The sequence below is a fragment of the Phoenix dactylifera genome, unplaced genomic scaffold (genome assembly GCF_009389715.1).
Source record: "Phoenix dactylifera cultivar Barhee BC4 unplaced genomic scaffold, palm_55x_up_171113_PBpolish2nd_filt_p 001390F, whole genome shotgun sequence".
Classification (NCBI taxonomy): Eukaryota; Viridiplantae; Streptophyta; class Magnoliopsida; order Arecales; family Arecaceae; genus Phoenix; species Phoenix dactylifera.
The window spans coordinates 69,912-89,157 of record NW_024068712.1 but is presented as its reverse complement, the minus strand read 5'-3'; the positions used below and the strand labels follow the sequence as shown (position 1 = coordinate 89,157).

Below are 19,246 nucleotides of genomic sequence, written 5' to 3'. Positions count from 1 at the left end.
CGACTCGACTGTGGCTCGAGTCGACTCGACGATGCTTCGAGTCGACTCGACTGTAGCTCGAGTCGACTCTGACAGTTCAGACAGAAACATGGTTTTTTGCGGCTTTTCTCCTCTCGGGTCGACTCGACGAGCCTCGAGTCGACTCGACTGTTCCCGAGTCGACTCGACTGTAGCTCGAGTCGACTCCGACAGTCCGCCAGACAGAACTATGCAGAATTAATTCTCCTTCAATTCTCTTCATCACCAATGGTCTCCACATACCCCAACATAATGATTGGGTTCGACCAATCTTGTGCACTCATTAGTTGAATTATCAGAAAAAGCCACCCCTCATCCACTCAATTTTGGAGGAGTCCACCTGCTTTACTTGAAAAATCACAAAGCACACCATAACTAGGAAAGAAAGTGCTTCTACTGGAAGAGAGGTGCTCCTATATTAACCAAATAATACCAGCTGCTCACCATTAGTTGCGCATAACTATCTTGGCATATGGTAAAAGTAAACAACATGGTTTGTTTCATTCAGGCTCTGAATCATTGTCGCTGTCTACATACATCTCCACAGCCTCTCTGTTAGTGATTTCTACATCATCTTCTCGTCTTCTCCTCTCATCTTCTCTTGCTCTCTCTGCTGCTCGAGCCGTTGCTATGTGAAGCCTCGAGCTAACAATGTCCCATGAAACAAGCTTTCCATAAAAATGGACACATAATCAGCTCTCCGATTCTGCATAATATCCCAGACAGGTCAGGGAACATGGTGCAATATATATTGCATCACTTTGACAGTCAAAATGAATGTATGCTACTTATGGAAGCTCACCTCATAGTCAAGGTAGTAAGCATGCTGCACAAACAGAACAAATTTGCACCGAACATTAACGGTAGATCAGTACATGCTCTTTGCCAGCCAGAGTACAACTTCAAGAAAAAGAAGACAAAGAAAGAAAGAAAGAAAAGAAAAGAAAAATCACATACCTCCCAAACATCAACGGCAAGGAGGGGCTGTAACAGGGCAACAAACTCTAATGAGATCCTCTATGGATAAAGCAATATACAGTATTTGCAACACTAAAATTCATCAATGGATAAAATGAATTATCACAAGAATATGGAACGAAGGTTAACCTTAAAGTTCAGCTAATGTTCCACCTAGATAGGCACATCCGAGTCTTCAAAAAGTTTTAGGTAGTTAACTAATGGGTTATCCCCTGGCCAACATCTTAAGAGTGCACCAAGCAAAACTGACTAAACAAAATCAACATTTAAAAGGACAATTCGGGGGGAAAAAAAAAAACTAAATTATCGCTTTCACCAACAAAATTCCTCTGCAGTCCAAGGATTCATTATATACAACCAAAACTTGTGCTGATCGAGACGTCTCTCGGAAATGTGCAAGCTTGTGCTACCAGCCTATTGCTATATTGCATTTTGAGCCTACTCCAGGTAGATCCAAGATGAATATCCAGGAGCTCAATAAGGAATGGAAAAACTCTATTCGCATATTATTCGCTCGTTTACTTATCCGGTCAACATTCGTTATGTTACAGTATTGGGGATGAACAAATCTACAAGCTTGTCCTATTGGACTCACACTATATAACATTACTGGCCCTACTCAAGGTAAATCCAAGAGGAGCACATCTGAAGTATCGGTCAGACAAGGAAAATCTCTATTTGCATATTGTCTACACATCTACTCGCCCAGATATAGAAGTACACAAAATTGTTGACATTTAAGAACAGTAATGCAAAACCTTCTTGGCATTTCAAGCTTTGAACATGTAAAGACTAATGGCATGCAACACTACAGCTTCAATAAAACAAGATCTATTGGCCATTGATCCCTTTTAGCTGCCCATTCACAAGAAACAAAGTTGTTATGATGCGATTCCATCACTATCTCAGGACATAGTTTATTATGACTTGATGGATCTTTGTCTTACACACGGTATGTAAACCACCTGCAGAGCTTCTTCATGATTCATCAGTTTGTTTGCCACATCACATGGAGAGATTAACTAGGGTAAGCTGTCAAATAAAGTTGAATATCATTAAAACAAAGCTTGTTTCTCCTGGCATAGGCTCCAAAAGTGTTGCTGAAACAGACCAAGAATAATTTTGACTCAGTGCCCTATCAGTTTCAGGCTTTCAGCTGCAACAGACTTCAAGAAAGAGAGCTTGAAACGGGGTAAATTTCGGTCTAATTTCACGCCTAGATTGATCCTACAGAATTGGTATTCGTTCTCAAAGAATGTTTCGTTCGGAATCCAAACATATTATTTCCAACCAAAAAATCGCACTATTGAGGCCAATCCTTGGGGGAAACAGTGGAGGTTTGATACCAAGTTGATGGGCCGGCCATCATTAGGGGTAAAGCTCAAATGGTAAACATAAAGATGATGTCATATGGTTGTAGAAATATTTGGTATTCATTCTTAAAAGTAAAAGGAAATGAAAAGCATTTGAATGTCATACAATTTAATTAATAAACCATAATATTTTTGTCGGACAAAGTGCTGGAAGAAAGATTTTTTTAAAACAAAAATGTCAAAAACCTTAAAGAACCGATGTGAGTTTATTTTGAAGAATAATAAATGTCATTTACCTACTTAGTAACCATTAAAAAAAATTATGGAGACAATGAAGTATCCATGAGCGATCTCCACACAGGACAAGTTTATATTTGACTAGTGTAGGGAGAGAAGGGCTTTAGTATTTGCCCTTCATTTAGGCCGAGATGATTTTTCCATGTATTCAAGTGAATGAATCTCATTAATAGTTACATTCCATACTAGAACACCTTACATCAAGAAGCTGCTCAGAATTCTTTTTCGACTATCCGGAGCTGGTTGTAGAAGAAATATTAGGCATAAACATGGCAAAGGTGCTGAAGTAACTTAGTTAGCTACGAACAATTCGAACAAGGGATAGTGGAAATAATGCGTGTTATAAATCATTTACCAGCGTAACATCCAAATATAGCATTAAAATGCATCACATGACCTCATATGGTTTACAGAATGAATCCTCTCAATTAAACTAGAGCATGATTAAGTGATACGCCTTGCTAAGGTGCACTAGCAGAAGCCTAGTTGATATTGTAGGTTTTTCCAATTTTCAAGCAATCAGCTAAGGTAATGAAGAACTTGTTAGACAAGCACTATTGGAATGTGCAACGAAATGGACAGACAGCAGATCAGAAGCTAAGCGGAAATTAGAAAGCGTCTGCAGCGATGTGCTCACCGAGTAATCCCAAACCAAAGGATTCACAGCATTTGGAGTCTTTGCTATCACAAGCTTGTTGTCCTTTTCGGAGGGACAAGGATTTACAGCATTCCCCACATCTAACCTATTCGCCTTGTCTGAAGGGAACAAAAAGGAAATTAAGAAGAAACCAATCAAGAAGCGCGCTTTAGTTGGACAAGATTAAGTAACCGAGAAAAAGTTGCACTCACATGCAAGCCAAGCCCAACCAGAACCGAACTGGGTCGATGCAGCTTCTTTGAACTCCTTCAGCATTCGCTCGAACGAACCAAAGTCCCTCTCGATCAATCCCATGAGCTCTCCGGATGGCTTCCCTCCGCCACCTGGTTCCATGGATCGCCAGAAGAAGTCATGATTCCAGACCTGCAATTGAATCAAGACAAACAGAGCTCACGGCGATCTAAATGAAGAAAATGAGATTCCATCAAGAGCTTTCATGTATAAAACTCGAAACTAATATCGAAGCAAGCAAGCCATCCCTATTAGCGATTTGCCTCAAAAAATTCGAGCATAGATGGGGGGAGGCAAAAGGGCAAGCACGTATCAAGCATCATAAGGGATAAAAATTCTAGCAATGGCAGCGGGGGCTCGCCTGGGCTGCATGGACGAACGGAGGTAGAGGGCTTCCCTTGTTGTAGGAGGCGACGACGACGTCCTCCAGCTCCATTTCTTCCAGTTGGGTCCCGGCAATTCGGGCGTTGAGGCTGTCCACATGGCCCCGGTGATGCCTCCCCCAGTGATGCTCCACCGTCTCCCGGCTCATGTGCGGCTCCAACGAGTCCTACAGGCAGCAAAGCGAGGGAGAAAGGGAGGGAGCGATATCATGTCGGAGAAGACGATGGAGTTGGGAGCAGAAGCCATACCAATGGGTATGGAGGAGGCTTGAGCTCAAACTGGGCAGAAATGGGCGCACACCGAACTTTCCTGCGCGATTTCCTCCTCTGTTTGCGAAGAAGAGCAGAAAAGATTAGATGGTAGTTCTGGAAGAACCAAAAGGATATGGGTTTAGGGTTTAAAGGAGAAAACAGAGGGATTTGAGAGGGAGAGAAGGGTGGAAAGAAGCGAGAGACCCGGTTGGGAGTGGGGCATAGGAATGAGTGCGGGGGAGCTCCAATGGAGGAAGAGCTCACTCCACAAGCGAGCGCAGAGAGAAGAGATGCTCCGCCCATCCTTCCTTCCACTCCCTCTCGTTATCTCTATCTCCTCCCCGCTTTTTCCTTCTTCCAAACCGGGTTAAATGGCAGCCAGGAAGGAACGCCAATCGGGTTCGACGTCTTTTATTGCTATAGATTTTGTTTTTTTTTTTTGTTTTTTTTGTTTTTATAGATTTTGCTACATATAAAATAGGTTGAAGATAAAAGTGAGAAGTCCACTATAATAAGCGTAATAGGAGAAACTCCTCGAGATCAAGATGATTATGTTGAATTTATTATGATCCACGGATTTAGAGAATCTGCTGCCTTTACAGAATGGATTGATAGAAATTCGGCATGATGATGACGATATAAAAATATGCATAGTTTGTGATTCAATTAATATCATGTTTAAACCGATTTGTATGACTCGGTTGCTCCAACATTTTGGGTTAAAAGGATCAAGAAATTGTAGATCATTAGAAGAATAAGTCTACATGTACCATATAAAATTTGTCAGTATTTTTATTTCTTAAACAGTAAGGATTTGAAAGTATCCAAACACATATGTTTAATTAATTTTACATGGAGGTAAAAGGAATTGATTATTTTAATTTTTATCAAAAATAAGTGATGGTCAAAATATTGAGTGGATAGCATCTGTGAACTAACACATATTCTGCTGCTTGATGAGGTGTTAAGAGTTAACCTTTGTCTTGGTGGTTAAGAGGTTGCTGAACAAATCCCTGCCGTCAAAACACAATTATTAGAAAAATTTTCGTGGCCGGACCACATTTTTGGGCCTACGTAGAAACTAGACCGGGTGCAGGTCCGGTTCGTTGGTTTCTGGGCGTTTTGTTCATTAATGGAAAATGTTTTGTTCCTCATTGAAGGCCGGGCCATCTTGCGGTAGCAAATTAGGAACAAGCCCTGAGGCCCATCTATGGCAGACCGCTATAATCCCAAAAAAACAATTCTGATTAGGTCGCCTCCTTTGCTGCTCACCATTATAGAGAAATTCTCTAGACCCGTTTTGTATCTATTCCTCTATCTCTGTGGAGTATTTTGTCCCTTGACTCAGATGGCAATACTCACGCGAGACTAGTGTAAGCTGCCGATGTACCCAAAAAATAACTCGGCATCAATCTTTACGCAAGTAGAACCATTGATCACCAGAATAAGCAAAAAGAATCTCACTAATTAGAAAGATCAGAGATATAATCCAAGGCAGTAGAGCAGGCCCAAGATGCAATTACCATTAGGAGCCACAATATTGGCGAACTAGAAACATTGCAGAAAGGCTTTGATGAAATCTTGAACTCGTCTCCAGTCATTCTCTGAGGAAATGATGAGCTCCTAGATAACAATTAAAAGAACGGACCATCCCAAATCATCTCATACGAGGTCGATGATGATGAAAATAAGGGAAGAAAAATAATTGCTATCGGCGTCACGAGACTGAAGATCGCTCAGCCAAAATGTGGATGTGGATGTATTTTTGCGATTCTCACTGAATCTAAGAGTCCAACTCTCATAGATGAATGGATTTTTTTCCCTTGACAGCTTTCATTGCATCCCCTACGAAATGTTTTACAAATCTAATATATTATCCGTATGATTACGTTAGTTAAGATTGCATGTCTCATGCATTAAAATTTTTTTTTTTTTGTCTTTTTTTTTGGTGAATAGGGAAGGGGACCTACCCTATACTTTATTAGCATTAGGTAAAGGTACAAATCTGACCAACCATCCTATAAGGATGCCACGTCGGATTGAATTCCTGATGCAGGCAGGCTATTATGATGCTGCTTGCAGTGCCACAGAGAGCGAGTGGTCAACAGCCTCCGAATGGAACAGATGCAATAAATAGGAGACGTATTGCTGTTAACTATGGTAGAACATGCATTTGCTTCTTTTATCAGTTGGAGGCAGATGAGCAGGAGGAGAAAGATTTTCCCTGTACATGGGCCATAGCTAGGTTCTGGCACTATGTGATTGCAACTAATACTGCAATAGATAGACTTTTTACCATCCAATATCTATCCGGCAAGTATCTGATCATTGTGGGCACCCCACACACTGATTGCTCTGACTTCTTTGTGGGACAGACAGGCAAACCATTCATGCCTGTGAGTGTTTTGGACCTACCAATTGAATTGATTTGTTTCTTGTTGGCTCCCCACGTCTTATCTGTTTGTTTTTTCGCGCAAGATGTTTTATTCCTCTGCTGCCTTTCTCAATTTAACCTATGCGGACTTATATTTAGTTCCACATCGGTTATTTGCTAGAAAGATCTTAGGTGCTTATATGGAACTAAGGAATCGAAAAAATAACTACCGGCCGGCCTTTTTGGATGAGGTCCCGAATTGTGACAAAATACTTGTATATTTTTCTTAGGGTTGGTGTGGTTGCTGAGCAACCTTTGGTTGTTTGGTAGCTTCCAACCATCAAAGGACCTATGCTCTGGTTAATCAAGTCGTAGAAACCTAGATGATATCTTCTCTTCATAAATTGTTATGCTTTATACGAGACTAGCAAATAAACACATATAATGCATGCTTGATAAAAAAATAATAATAATTGAAATAAGATAATAAATTATTTTTTATTTTATTTTTAGATTAAAAAATATATATAGATGGTAAAATGGATAAATTGAGAATGCGGAGCAAAAATGAAAACAAATTAAACAAAACAAAGTATAGAATGCAATGAGAACATAAAATAAAAATAATTAATAACGAAACGTTCATTAGAAATGCGAAAATTATGGTTTCAAAAAAACTCGAAGTATAAATTTAGAAAGAAAATATAGAATAAAATAATCGAATACAAAAATATAAACCAAGATTTACATAATAGATATTTAGAAATAATATTAAAAATATAGATTACTTTCAGGAAAATAAGTTAATCTGAAAGATAAAAAATTTAAATATTTGATAATCGATATAATTTTTTCAGAAATATTGAAATTGAGCAAGCATGAGATCATGAAACCATTAACATCCACTGGTTCAACTCCAAACCTTTTGCAGGCCTGGTTCAACCTTTTGCAGTCATCTCTGCAATCCTTCTGGTTGTTGTCGACTCTGATGAGGTTCTATGTAATCGTCAATTTCAAATCCTGCTATCCGATCTCTTTCCTTGAAAAGAAAAAAAAAGTATCCTGCCATCTGATTCATCTGCCTACAGACAAATAATGCTCTGTTGCATCCCGGATGCAGCTCTTTTCCTTGGTAAGCGAACTGAATTCCATCAGTTCACAATGTAAAATATCTTGAAAGAGAATACTCCACCTGCAAACTGAATCATTCATGCTAACTACTCCCTGCAAATTGAATCATTCATGCCACCTTTTTTTGATCTTTAAACCATATCCATCTCTCTGCGTAGGGGCTATGGAGTAATATATGCCAAGATCCTTGGGCTATGGAATCCTTTTCTAGTGCAAGAAGGACATGCCCTTATCTCCTCTCTGTTGTAGTGAGAATGACACCTGGTGCTGTTTTTTAAAAAAAATTACCTTTTGTTACAGCCCCTTGGTGCCTGGAGATTCCTTTCAGCCAACAAAGATCCATCCTCTTCCGGGTGTCACAGGCCAAACTGTAAGATAGAACAAGGAAAACAGCAAGGATGTACAGAAAATGGTGGTCTAAGAGGACACTTGGGAGGTGGTACCACAAATATAGAAGGAAGAAGGGGCAAAGATCAAACGATGCGGTTTACAGCCGCAGCGCCAGCCTCCGCAGGGAGTGACTGTGCTTCCTAGAATACGACATTTGCAAGGCAGCCACCACCAACGCTGCTCCTGAAGGGCGACCAACTTTTAAACGATACCGTCCTTGTCACGCCTAAATCCGAGCATGCAAGGCTACAAATTAAGTCATAATAATTATAAAATAGTAATAATAATAATAATAATAATTTTTTGATTCTCGATATTTGATTTAGTCAAAATCTAAATAAAATTATTTTCATATCAATTGTTGTAAAGTGGCATAAGTTAAAATATGCTAACTAATTCAAATCAAATAAATTGTTCTAACTAATCTAAGCTAAATTAGAACTTCAATATCTTCAGAAGATCTAGCACACTCCTCCAAGTCTCAAGCAAGATTCGGGATCTAAAAAATAGAAAAAAAAAGAAAAAATAATGAGCTACACTAGCTAGCCTAGTAAGCAACATAACACCAAAAAATGGAGGCATGCTAAATAAATAAGTAATTAAAGAGCATGGTACCTCTAATTTCTACAAGGCTTGGTTGTGATTTCCGACGAGCACAAAGAGCTTAGGCTGTGGGCATTCAAGGAAGAAAAAGAGAAAAAGACGGCGGCATATGCGAGGATCTTTTGGTGAGGATGAACTAGGGAGGGTCGATGGCTTAAATGGAAGTCTAGACTACGCTTATCCTATCCTCCGATAGAATCTATGGTGGAGGAGGACTCCTCCTCCGCCGCCGCCATGGTTCACGAGGGTTCTGCCCGATTCTGAATGGAAAGAGGGTCTTTGGGCCCTTAGTTGGCGTCGGGCCGAATCAACAGGCCGGCCCAATGAGGCTGGGCCTCACAATCATCCTGTCACATCTCACTTCTTTAGTAGATGTAGTTTGTCACACACATCGCACAATAGTAGCTTCGAGATCCGTGTAGATGAATGAATGAAAATGCTTGAAGTGCTTTGAGATCTGTATGAAGTACGATCCAACAGATGATGTCATGAAAGAATAATCATTCTTGTGCATGGTAGAGGACAACCCAAACCCTAGGTTGTCCGCCAACAAACTTGGGAGCCTCGGACTAGATATATTTAAAGAGCATAATATAATATAATTATAAATTTATATTACCTACTATTGATAATTATTTATATATGGTATTATTAAATGAGGTAAGAATATGTTATGTTAGATTTTGTCTATCAAATTCTATGACCATGATACTTTAATTTCCCTCTCCACGATTATCTGTCAAAATACTATTAAGAAGTAAGATATATATCACACGTACTTCTCTCTTTCGGTGCCTACTAAGAGGAATAAAGGTATATCCAAGCTCCATCCTAGGAAGAGGGAACCCGAAAACCAGTTGTAAATACTGTTATTTTAAACCTTAGATTTGATCGGGATGTAGCTCAAAAAGGTTCATGTAAAAGGTGTGGCTGTATGTAATAGCTCTGTAACTGTTATCTTTTTCCTTTGGCACTTGCTCTGCTTTGTACCAAGAAAAGAGGGAGGCAAATGGAAGTCTCCACTAAGATAAATCACATGCAGCTGGGTCCGGCTAATGGTGGGGCTCCGCCTGATTATTCCCACCCTAGTGTGATATCTCAATCCCAGGCCGGTCACCCAAAAGTCTAGTGGGATATCTAGGGATCCTGTCACCCATCCTTTCTCATGACATATATATATATATATATATATATATATATATATATATATATATATATATATATATATATATATATATATATATATATATATATATATATATATATATATGAAGTATGAATATATTTCAAAAAATTAAAAAATGACGAGTTCTGTAATGCACCAAGCAATCCTCTCTCATAGCCACAAAATCTCTCCAAAATAATTAACCATATAACGAAACTATCTAACCTACTGTTCCGCTGCATTACGATATACATATTTTGCCTCCAAAGACCATTTTTTTCTCATGTTGTCCCAAGTTAAATTAGAGGCACCCCTCTCTCACTCTCTCTTTCCTTGCCACAAAATCTCTCCAAAATAATTAACCATATAACGAGACTATCTAACCTACTGTTCCGCTGCATTACGATATACATGTTTTGCCTCTAAAGACCATTTTTTTCTCATGTTGTCCCAAGTTAAATGAGAGGCACCCCTCTCTCACTCTCTCTCTCTCTCCTTGTCTCTCATTCCAACAGAGCCCTGTTTGAAATGGTGACGATCTATTAATGCTCTGATTATGTTGTCATTAATGCCGTTTTACTTACTGGGAATAATAATAAATAAGGAAGTGCGGTTGGTGTTCATGCAGCGGAACGGACCGGCAGTAGCCTCGTTTTTGGGTTTCAAAAAAATTTCAAAATTTTTTACCGAGGAAGAAGCCTTTTAAAATCACCACCAAACAGTATTATTATAACTCGTCGACGTCGGAGTTGGCGTATCGTGTCGCAGTTTCACACGCATTGCTCTCGGGTCTCGAGGCACGGCCACCCGCCGCTCCTCCCCCTCTCCTTAATATCTTTGTTTTTAATTTTTTTGCTCACCCAAAAGTTGATACCTAAATGTATAATTTTTTAATTTTTTATATTTATTTAATCATAAAAAATAATATATTCCAAAATAATTTATATGTCAACATATATAATATTATATTTTTAATAAAAAATTTAATTCTATTTTATCTAAAAATTTAACTGTAATTTTAAAAAAAAATATATTAAGCAATAGAAAAGTTTTTTTTATTTTTTTAAAAATTCTAATCAAATATAAAGTATATTTTTATTTTTTTACTTTGCCTTTTTTTTTTTCTCTCCCTCCTCGCAAAACAAAGGAGTTCTAAAATAAAATTGGTACCGATTCATGCTCACGAGAGTTTAAGATTCCTAAAATTTTGATACAGTGAATCTTTTCAAATGTGTTATTTGCGGTGGTAACAGCCTGGATTCTTCCATTTTGGGGCTAAGTCTATTTGAGAATAGATGGTAGTATGCTACGTTTACAACCACTGTCATTGATCATTACAACGAACACTGTAATATTCTCGTAGATGAATTTGTATATTTTCAGAAGAATAAATTACAAATTAACTATTATATTCATGTTAACAGTGCAACGGCATGATAAATAATCTGTAATTCATTATTTTAATTGAACTTAATTGTTTAGCGAACAAAGATATTTAAGTATAAAATATTAATTCATATGGATAAATAGCCAAAGTGATATATAAGGGGCATTAGCTACCATTTAATATAAATATAATAGCACGGCGGTTTCTTTTTGTGACTCAAATTTAACGGAGCCCGTTTAAATATAACGGAGCCGTTATTTTGGGGCTCGGGAGTCGGGGTAGACGGTGAAAACATTCGCTTCCGGACAAAGCACGGCATGCATTTCGTAATTCGGTCAGCCGTCGGGCTGGGGGCACGGTTGTAAATTTTGGGCGAAAGAAGGATTCCCCGTCCTTCGAGCGAAGCCACCGCTGGATCATCCGTTGCACAGATCTCAACGCCATCCGGAGAGGGGACCGATGGATGATCCAACGGTGAATTCGCGGGAAGGAAGGGAAATCCTTCTTTCGCATAAAAGATACAACCCGAGCGCGTGGAGCGGTGATCGGAGGGTTGACGGAGTTTTCTTTATCCTTTTTTGCTGTAATGCACAGAGGGCCATGCTTTGGGATCTGAATCCATTTTAAATCCAACGGCCTCGGATCTAGCACAAGTCTTTCCAAAAGGAAGAAAAGAATAGAAAATAATGGGTGCATTTATAAGCTTGCGCTAGGTTGCGAGGAGGGAGGAGCCTCCGTTTCTGGGACGGTTGCATAACAGTAACCGGCGTTGGTGGTGGGGCTCTATTTCTCCAACCCCAAATCGGGTCCTCTTTCTCCACTTCCCTCTACTCTTCTTCTTCTTCTCTTCTCTCTCTCTCTCTCTCTCTCTCTCTCATCATTCCTCTCTTTTCGATGGAAATGCTGACTCCTGGAAACTATCAGGTAACTTCCTCTGCATTCCTGAATCTTTTCTCTCCAACCAACTTCGTCTCTCACCCTCATTTCCTGGATTTCTTTTTTGGCAGATCCGGTAGCCATTTGAGATCTTGCAAGCGGAACCGCGCAAGTTCTTCTGCCCCCAAAATAAGGTCTCTCTCTGTCTCACCAATCCGGACTCCATTTTTAGAATCTTCACGAAGAAATTACTTCTTTGTGAAATTCCGAACTGTTTGGAAAAAGAAAATCCCAACATTTCGCCGTAGTAGTATTTCTGCCTCTTTCTCTGGGTTGCTCCGAATTAATCTAAAGAGAAAAGACGGATCTATTTTACGGATCCTCTTTCTCCTTTTTTTCCTTTTTTTTTTTTCCTGAGCAAAAAGGCTTTTCAACTTTTTAATATAGTGGCCTTTTCTCCGGATTTCCTTTTTTTTTTTGTCAAAAAAGCTTCCATCCATCGTTTTTAAATTCAGAATTTCTTTCTGTTGCTTTTTTTGTTTTGTTTTCCTGACTGATGTGTGACCCGAGATCGCATCGCTTTTTCCCGCAGCGGTCTTAATTTTTAATTATTCAAACATGAGGAGATTAGTCTGCTGTCGCCGTCGAACCAAAGACTTCAGCCTGGATTTCGAGGAGCAAGAGAGTATGTCATCTTCACCCTTGATCTACCGTCCATTTATTTCTTTCTTCAGAAAAAGAAGAATAGATATGCCTTTAAATTTTGTTTACACCGCGTCGTTACCTCCTTCTCGAGCTTTATTTTCAGTCCAGTATTATTTATTTAACGGAAAGCAGAGGATGGTTATGATGCATCCATGGATTTGAATTACCAAAAGCAATTTCCATTTGGAGAAAAGGAAAAAAAAACCAAAATAAAGGAGGATTTCTCCAATGGGTACCTGCCGCGTTTCGGATGTTGAGCATCGCCTGTCTGCTGTTCTGAGCTGCCCACCTGCTCTGGCTGGTGGGAGCGAAGGGATCGGAGGAGATTTGAGAGATCTCAATAAATGGCGGCCGTGCGACACGGCACGATATGGTGCGGACTCACGCCCACCATTTAAACCGCGACTATTTAATAGCACCAAATGCTGGCACGCAAGGCTGACACCTGAGTCTGGTCCGGTCCATGCATTGGTTCAGGTCCATTACTATAAGCTAAGATATTCGTATACGTATATGTATATTTTTCTGACTAGCAGTTAGACTTCTGTAAAGTTTGGCTAGCCGTCAATTAAATGAGTTCAGTTACTAGCTGAAGTCATGGAATCCAAATTCATGTTTGTAAAGTCTACTACTAGGTTCTTATCAGAATATCGTGATACTTCTAGGTGGTAGCGTTCCCATTTAATACAAGAGTCATTTCAAATGTGAACGAGCTCGAGGTTCTTATCGTCCCCCCTGCGGGGTTTCACGTGGCTGATGCGGTGCGCACTGCAGCTGAAACGGAAAGACTGGGGACGCGGTGGAATTTATCCGTTGTGGTTTGTTTAAATGATGTGGATTAGAGTAGGTGGCCTGATGGCCTATAAAATCTTTAGATCTGGTGCTGTGGTCGAATGGTACGTGATCATGAGTTGCTCCTGGGTGGCCCGCAGTTCCACTTGTTAGCAACTAGTGCGCGGTGGCCAGCAGATCATGTGATCGGTCATGTCAGACCACGCAAGTCCTCTTCAATCCAGGCTTTAGAGCACAAACATTTCTGTGCTTCATAATGGCCCACATATGAATGAAGACACTTCATTTATGCATGGTCGTCTGCAATTTTTATCCCATCTTGCTTATGCATCAACCTGTTGGCTGGGTCATTATTAGTCTTGTCACCTTCAGATGGATGATGATATTGTTCCTTTTCTTCCTAACTACGTTTTTTGCTGCTGGTCCCATATCTGATTGTCATAAGTTTCTTGGGATTGCATCCTTTCTTGGACTTTTTAAATGCTCTATATATTTTATGCTAAACAGCGGTCGAAGATCTACGCAAAATGATATGAATCAAATGCAATCAGTAGAGCTTGGAGTGGTATCAATTTTGATGGTGAGTGTGGTCAAGCAACTGAATGTCAATAGCTCTAACATGCTGTCGGTTACAGGTCATGCTATTCTGCCGGTTTCAGTCTGGGAACTGGGTACAGCCAAGCCATAGAGGACATACACATAAATATACCTAACTCATCTGAATCTGACCTGACCTGACCCGTCGATTACTATTCTTAACCATGACCAAAATCAATGATAGATGGTTGTGCTGCTGCAAACTTGCAGCACTCGAACCGTTTCGGAATCAACAAGAAGCAGTAGAACTAATTCTTGCAGAAGAATGTATGGAAGAGGTCACCGACCTTGTCATGTTAGAGATCTATTCAATTGTTCCAACTCTATAAAATAAAGTGGCAATTCTCTTAGACAATAATTACCTTTGCTTAATTTGGTAAAAGATGTTGGCTCTTTGATAACTAGTAACTGGATAACGGGGCTTCAGTCTGTTTGTCGGCGCCTCTCTGCTCAGCACTTCAACTGGGGAGAGGTCCCAAGCTCAACTGGGAACATTCGTGCCTCCATATTTATTCTTGAAAAAATAGAATGTAACAGGGTTTCTAGAACTTGTCAAATTGGGAATAGTTAGCTTTTAGCAATGATTAGATTATGCCCAGACTTTCCAAAAGAGCATAAATCTTGTGATTCCATGGCCTGGGCTCGGTGGGCCAATTCTTGCAGCGGCCTTGAAAAATCAAGGGCTGGGATTCTTGGTGAATCGGCAGCAGGTGAGGCCCAACATTGGTGTCCTTAGTTGCTTTAAACTTGTCTTGAGAGCTGATACCAAACAATTTTACTAGGAACAATGCATTAAGAAGAAAATTCCGTTCATGCAGGGGTGATGACATATAGCGGCCTTGAGAGTTGCATCATCAACAGTTGCTCCTACGATAATGAGACTGGCAGCAGCGGCATGAGTGGAGCTGATGGCTGTGCTACCGTTGACTCCCTCGATGAGGATGCCTCAAGCTGCTCTTCTAGCAAAGATGCCATGGGCTCCTCCTTCTCCTCTCAATGCCTGATGTCAAGCAAGCAGGAGGAGGAGCAAGCTCTTGGGGAATGGGATGCCTTCCACAGCCTCCATCATCTCGGTGTCAAAGGAAAGGCTTCAGTTACTTACAATATGGATGTCTCGGACGTCGAGGCTATGAAGGAGAGGTTTGCAAAGCTATTGCTTGGAGAAGATGTGTCAGGTGGGACCAAAGGGATCAGCACTGCTCTTGCATTGTCTAATGCCATAACAAATCTCTCAGGTATTATTGATAGATCCTTCATATTACTACTTTCACATGTTTTAATTTTCCTCTTAAAATATAGCTTTCTTTCTAGAAAGATTCATCGTACATCTGGATGATTTAAAGGCGAGCATTAAGAATGATTCCAAGCATGAAAATTAAGATTAGCAGTAGTGCTAGCATTCTGTTTGGAAACCATAATAAGACTTGTGTTGATTGATACCATTGTTATTAAATCAGCCATTTTAAGTATGAACAGTATGAAAAGTTAGGGGCTTTGGACATTCTGCAGATTAGCACACAATCTGTGGACTGCTATATTTTAATAATGGTCACTGTGTAAGAAATCTAATGACATTTTCTCCATGATATCAGTGCCTGTCCAATTTGTTTATAGTTACAAGATCAAGTCGATACAACTTCAGAATTCAATAACCATTCTTTTGTGCAGTTCACTCATTTTGCATAAAAGCTTGTTCATGAAAAACAAGAAATGCTTTTTTTTTAATTTTATATATCTGCATAGAACATGTCAACTGGCAGTATGCTAAGAAAATTTGGTCCAAGTCATATATTTTAAATAATACAGTAAAGTAAAAGCTACAATTTTCCATATATTAAAAACCTATCTTATTGGCTAATAAAGTTAGCTTGATAGTGTAGTCTTCAACTTTGTCTTATTTGTTTATGATGTGCCAGCTACTTTGCTTGCTAATGATTTAATGTAGTTCTGGTTTTGCTTAACATCCATCTCATTTTCAGCATCAGTTTTTGGGGAGTTGTGGAAATTGGAACCTTTATCTGAAGAAAGAAAAAACAGGTGGCGTAGGGAAATGGACTGGTTGCTCTCCCCTACCAACTACATGGTTGAGCTAGTTCCTGCAAAGCAATATGGCACTAATGGCCAGATGTTAGAGGTATGGGTTTGGTAAATGAAGTATCGCTACAGGATTTTTTCCATTCAAGATCAAGGGTCTGTCATCCTATTTTTCTATTGCATTGCAGATAATGACCCCCAAAGCTCGTTCGGATGTTCATATGATCCTTCCTGCTCTTCAAAAGCTAGATTCAATGCTAATTGTATGTTAACAATTTTACTGTTTGAAGTACAAATTAATCAAGCAATGATAAGAAATAATTGGATGGTTTGCATTGTAACTGATGTCTTTGTTATTCTTAAACATAATTTTCTTTTAATTCTACTTTCACTAGTTCATATGCTGGCCGATGAAAAATGAATTCCTGCAGGAAGTATTAGATTCGATGGTGGAAACGGAGTTTTGGTATGTGGAAGATGGTAGCAGAACTGAAGGGCGGAGCGGATGTGGTGGTGTTAGGCTGAGCAAGAAATGGTGGCTCCCATCTCCTCGGGTCCCTGATAGCGGACTATCCCCTTCTCAAAGAAGAAGGCTTGGTTTCCTGGGGAAGATTGTTCACCAAGTCCTCAAGGCTGCCAAATCAATCAATGAACAGGTCCTGCACCAAATGCCCATTCCAGATGCTATCCAAGATGCCCTTACAAAGGCAAGCAGCCACCTACAACCATCTGTTCCTTCCAAATTATTCATACCTGATTCTAATCAATACTTTCTGGCATGACAAACCTTAATCTGCATGAGAATATGATTTAATTTGAATTCATTTTCAGCCTTGTACAAGCCTGTAAAATTGTACTTTTGCAGTCAGGGAAGGCTAGCTTGGGTGAAGGTATCTACCAAGTTGTAGCTGTGGAATCCATTTCAGTTGAGGAAGTCCTGCTTTCTCTCAGTTTGAAAAGTGAACACAAAGTCCTTGAGACTGTGAACCGATTAGAGGGTGCAGTGGTTGCATGGAAGCAGAAAATGTCTGAAGAAACAAGCAAGAGATCGCCAATGCGGTACCCATGGTACTTTGGGAGAGATTATGGGTCGGAACTTGAAAAGACGGCAGTATATTTAGAAAGAGCTGAAGCACTACTGCAAATTCTGAAGATCAGATTTCCAAACCTTCCACAATCCTTTATTGATGTCACCAAGGTGAAATACAACAAGGTGAGATCATCATTTTTGCATTTTGGTTCTCTCAGGAGGACCTTTCCTATACGATTTTCTGTTACAATCATAAAAGGCTATGAATATGATGTTAAGTGGATGTGTTTAGCCAAGAGTACTCTATACAGTTTGTTTCATCTATGTCCCTGCTCTGTTTTTTGCTGCTTAAAGAAATCTAATTTTGTATGTAAGGCTTGTCAGCCTGCATTTGGATTCTTTTGCAGTGATTAGTTTTATACCAGGATCCATAAAATCACTTGCTCTGCTCCATTCTGTTGTGTAGGATGTTGGGCATTCCATTGTTGAAGCTTATTCCAGGGTTCTTGTAGGCCTGGCATTCAGTATGCTGTCAAGAATAGGAGATATCTTGCAGGAGGATGACTTGAAGAAGCCCACTACTCCCATTGCCACTCTCAAGTTCGATTTCACCTCTGATGTATATCTTGCTGGGATCACTGAAACTCCACCTGGTCATATTAAGCGCTCTCTCATTGAGCAAATGAACATGGTAGACGGGCGCTATAGCAAAGACAATGAAAGTAAGATCATGGAGGAGGAACCTTTCTTAGATGACAAGGGAAAAAGCAGTAATGGTGGTCGAGGCTAGCCCATTTAGAAGTACAGCTTGGTGCTATGGAAGGGAAGTTTGTGTAAGCACCCCGCTTTCAAGCTCTCCTTCAGCAGGGAGACGGCCTCACAGCCGACGGAATTTATAAGGTGATCACTATATAGAGGAAGAGAGTTTGAGGTATTGCAGTCTCTGTAGAATGACCCACTTTTAGAAAGATATGTACTGCAGTCAATTTCAGTCAATGCTGTGTGGTTGAAAATTCTCATCTGTACATTCTATATGATAAGATCCTAATGTCTAAATTAGTTGGGAGTCCAGAGCTTGTGAGGCGAGGCAGCTGAAGAAATTAGAATTTTCTGTGCTAAGAAAAAATAGCGTCTCCATGGTTAGAACAAAACGAGGAAAAAAATTCTCAGAAGTTACCGAATTAGAGTAGTTCCAAGAGGATCATTCTCTGCTCCTTGCTTCCAACCGATAAAAGAGTGAACTTGGGGGCAGCTGCATGCAAATAGTTTCAGTTATTTGATAGCGTCTCTAAGGCAGTTGGCCTGGCCTGCACATCACAATCCCATTGGAATGTGTAGATTTATGCCATTTTCCAAATCACAGGTAATATCTACCACCTCCCTCAGCAAATACATCTGTATGACAGATAGTATTGTGCTGCATACAATGAAGCTATTGGAATTTGTTGTATGATTTTTAAGCAAGACATACTGCTCGATTTTTCATCCAATGCAAAAATATCTCTGCATCCACAAGGGAGCCTAGCATCCGAACGGCTCTTTATTGCGATCAATTGTGCCAACTGGGTGCAATTTGTCTTCAATCGCGTATCTCAAGCCGGACATCTAATTAGGAGAAGAGTTCAAACGTTCAGCAACCGTCAACTGGCGTATCCAGTTTCATTAATTGGCTTGAGATATCCAAAACAGCCGCATCCCTCCCTGTCCCTGGTTGTGATATCAGGTTGCTTGAGGAGCCCACGCTGTCCCCATCCACTGAAAGGCTTCACGTGTTCAATACGTTTACACGTGCGGCGACAGCCAAATCCATAGCCCCGTGGGCTCCACACCCAAGGGGGCCTACGTGGTGCCAGCTCGTTGCCCGCCCCCTCCCGCTGCCGCCCTCGTGGAGCTCCTGATCTTAGTCAGACGGGATGCGAGTACACGGCGACTCGCTGGTCCGCTCGTGTGTTTGGTGGGATTGACAGTACTTTTATGAAATAGATCTGATCTCCATCCAACGGCCCAGGTTACTCAGTACGTTTCATTGGTT

The 19,246-nt window shown here is 40.2% G+C and overlaps 2 protein-coding genes across 3 annotated transcripts; one reads left to right on the top strand and one right to left on the bottom strand.

Annotated features, from left to right (window-relative positions):
* Positions 1 to 409: 409 nt before the first annotated feature.
* On the bottom strand, positions 410 to 4,530 carry LOC120108548 (superoxide dismutase [Fe], chloroplastic-like). The gene is given in 9 exon segments (XM_039122182.1): positions 410 to 691; positions 694 to 724; positions 821 to 844; positions 976 to 1,002; positions 3,244 to 3,362; positions 3,456 to 3,627; positions 3,857 to 4,045; positions 4,128 to 4,205; positions 4,335 to 4,530. Coding segments are annotated over 9 exon segments (912 nt in total). The 5' UTR covers positions 4,434 to 4,530; the 3' UTR covers positions 410 to 518.
* A 7,371-nt stretch (positions 4,531 to 11,901) lies between these two features.
* Positions 11,902 to 18,283, top strand: LOC120108551 (rop guanine nucleotide exchange factor 14-like). 2 transcript variants are annotated; one of them, XM_039122187.1, is made up of 9 exons: positions 11,902 to 12,104; positions 12,188 to 12,250; positions 12,649 to 12,741; positions 14,969 to 15,385; positions 16,130 to 16,284; positions 16,373 to 16,447; positions 16,616 to 16,891; positions 17,050 to 17,397; positions 17,681 to 18,283. In XM_039122187.1, the coding sequence occupies exons 3-9, from the start codon at positions 12,675 to 12,677 to the stop codon at positions 18,002 to 18,004; spliced, it is 1,662 nt and encodes a 553-aa protein (XP_038978115.1). In that variant the 5' UTR covers positions 11,902 to 12,104; positions 12,188 to 12,250; positions 12,649 to 12,674; the 3' UTR covers positions 18,005 to 18,283. The 2 variants fall into 2 exon arrangements, with proteins under 2 accessions (XP_038978115.1, XP_038978114.1); XM_039122186.1 differs by lacking the exons at positions 11,902 to 12,104; positions 12,188 to 12,250; positions 12,649 to 12,741 and adding an exon at positions 14,678 to 14,860.
* The last annotated feature ends 963 nt before the right edge of the window (positions 18,284 to 19,246 follow it).

Bases quoted from the DNA above. Each gene is read 5' to 3' on its own strand.
- LOC120108551 (XM_039122186.1), top strand. From the start codon at position 14,731: ATGATTAGATTATGCCCAGACTTTCCAAAAGAGCATAAATCTTGTGAT. The intron at 16,448-16,615 runs GTATGTTAACAA...GAATTCCTGCAG, and splicing joins AGCTAGATTCAATGCTAATT to GAAGTATTAGATTCGATGGT. The intron at 16,892-17,049 runs GCAAGCAGCCAC...GTACTTTTGCAG, and splicing joins TCCAAGATGCCCTTACAAAG to TCAGGGAAGGCTAGCTTGGG.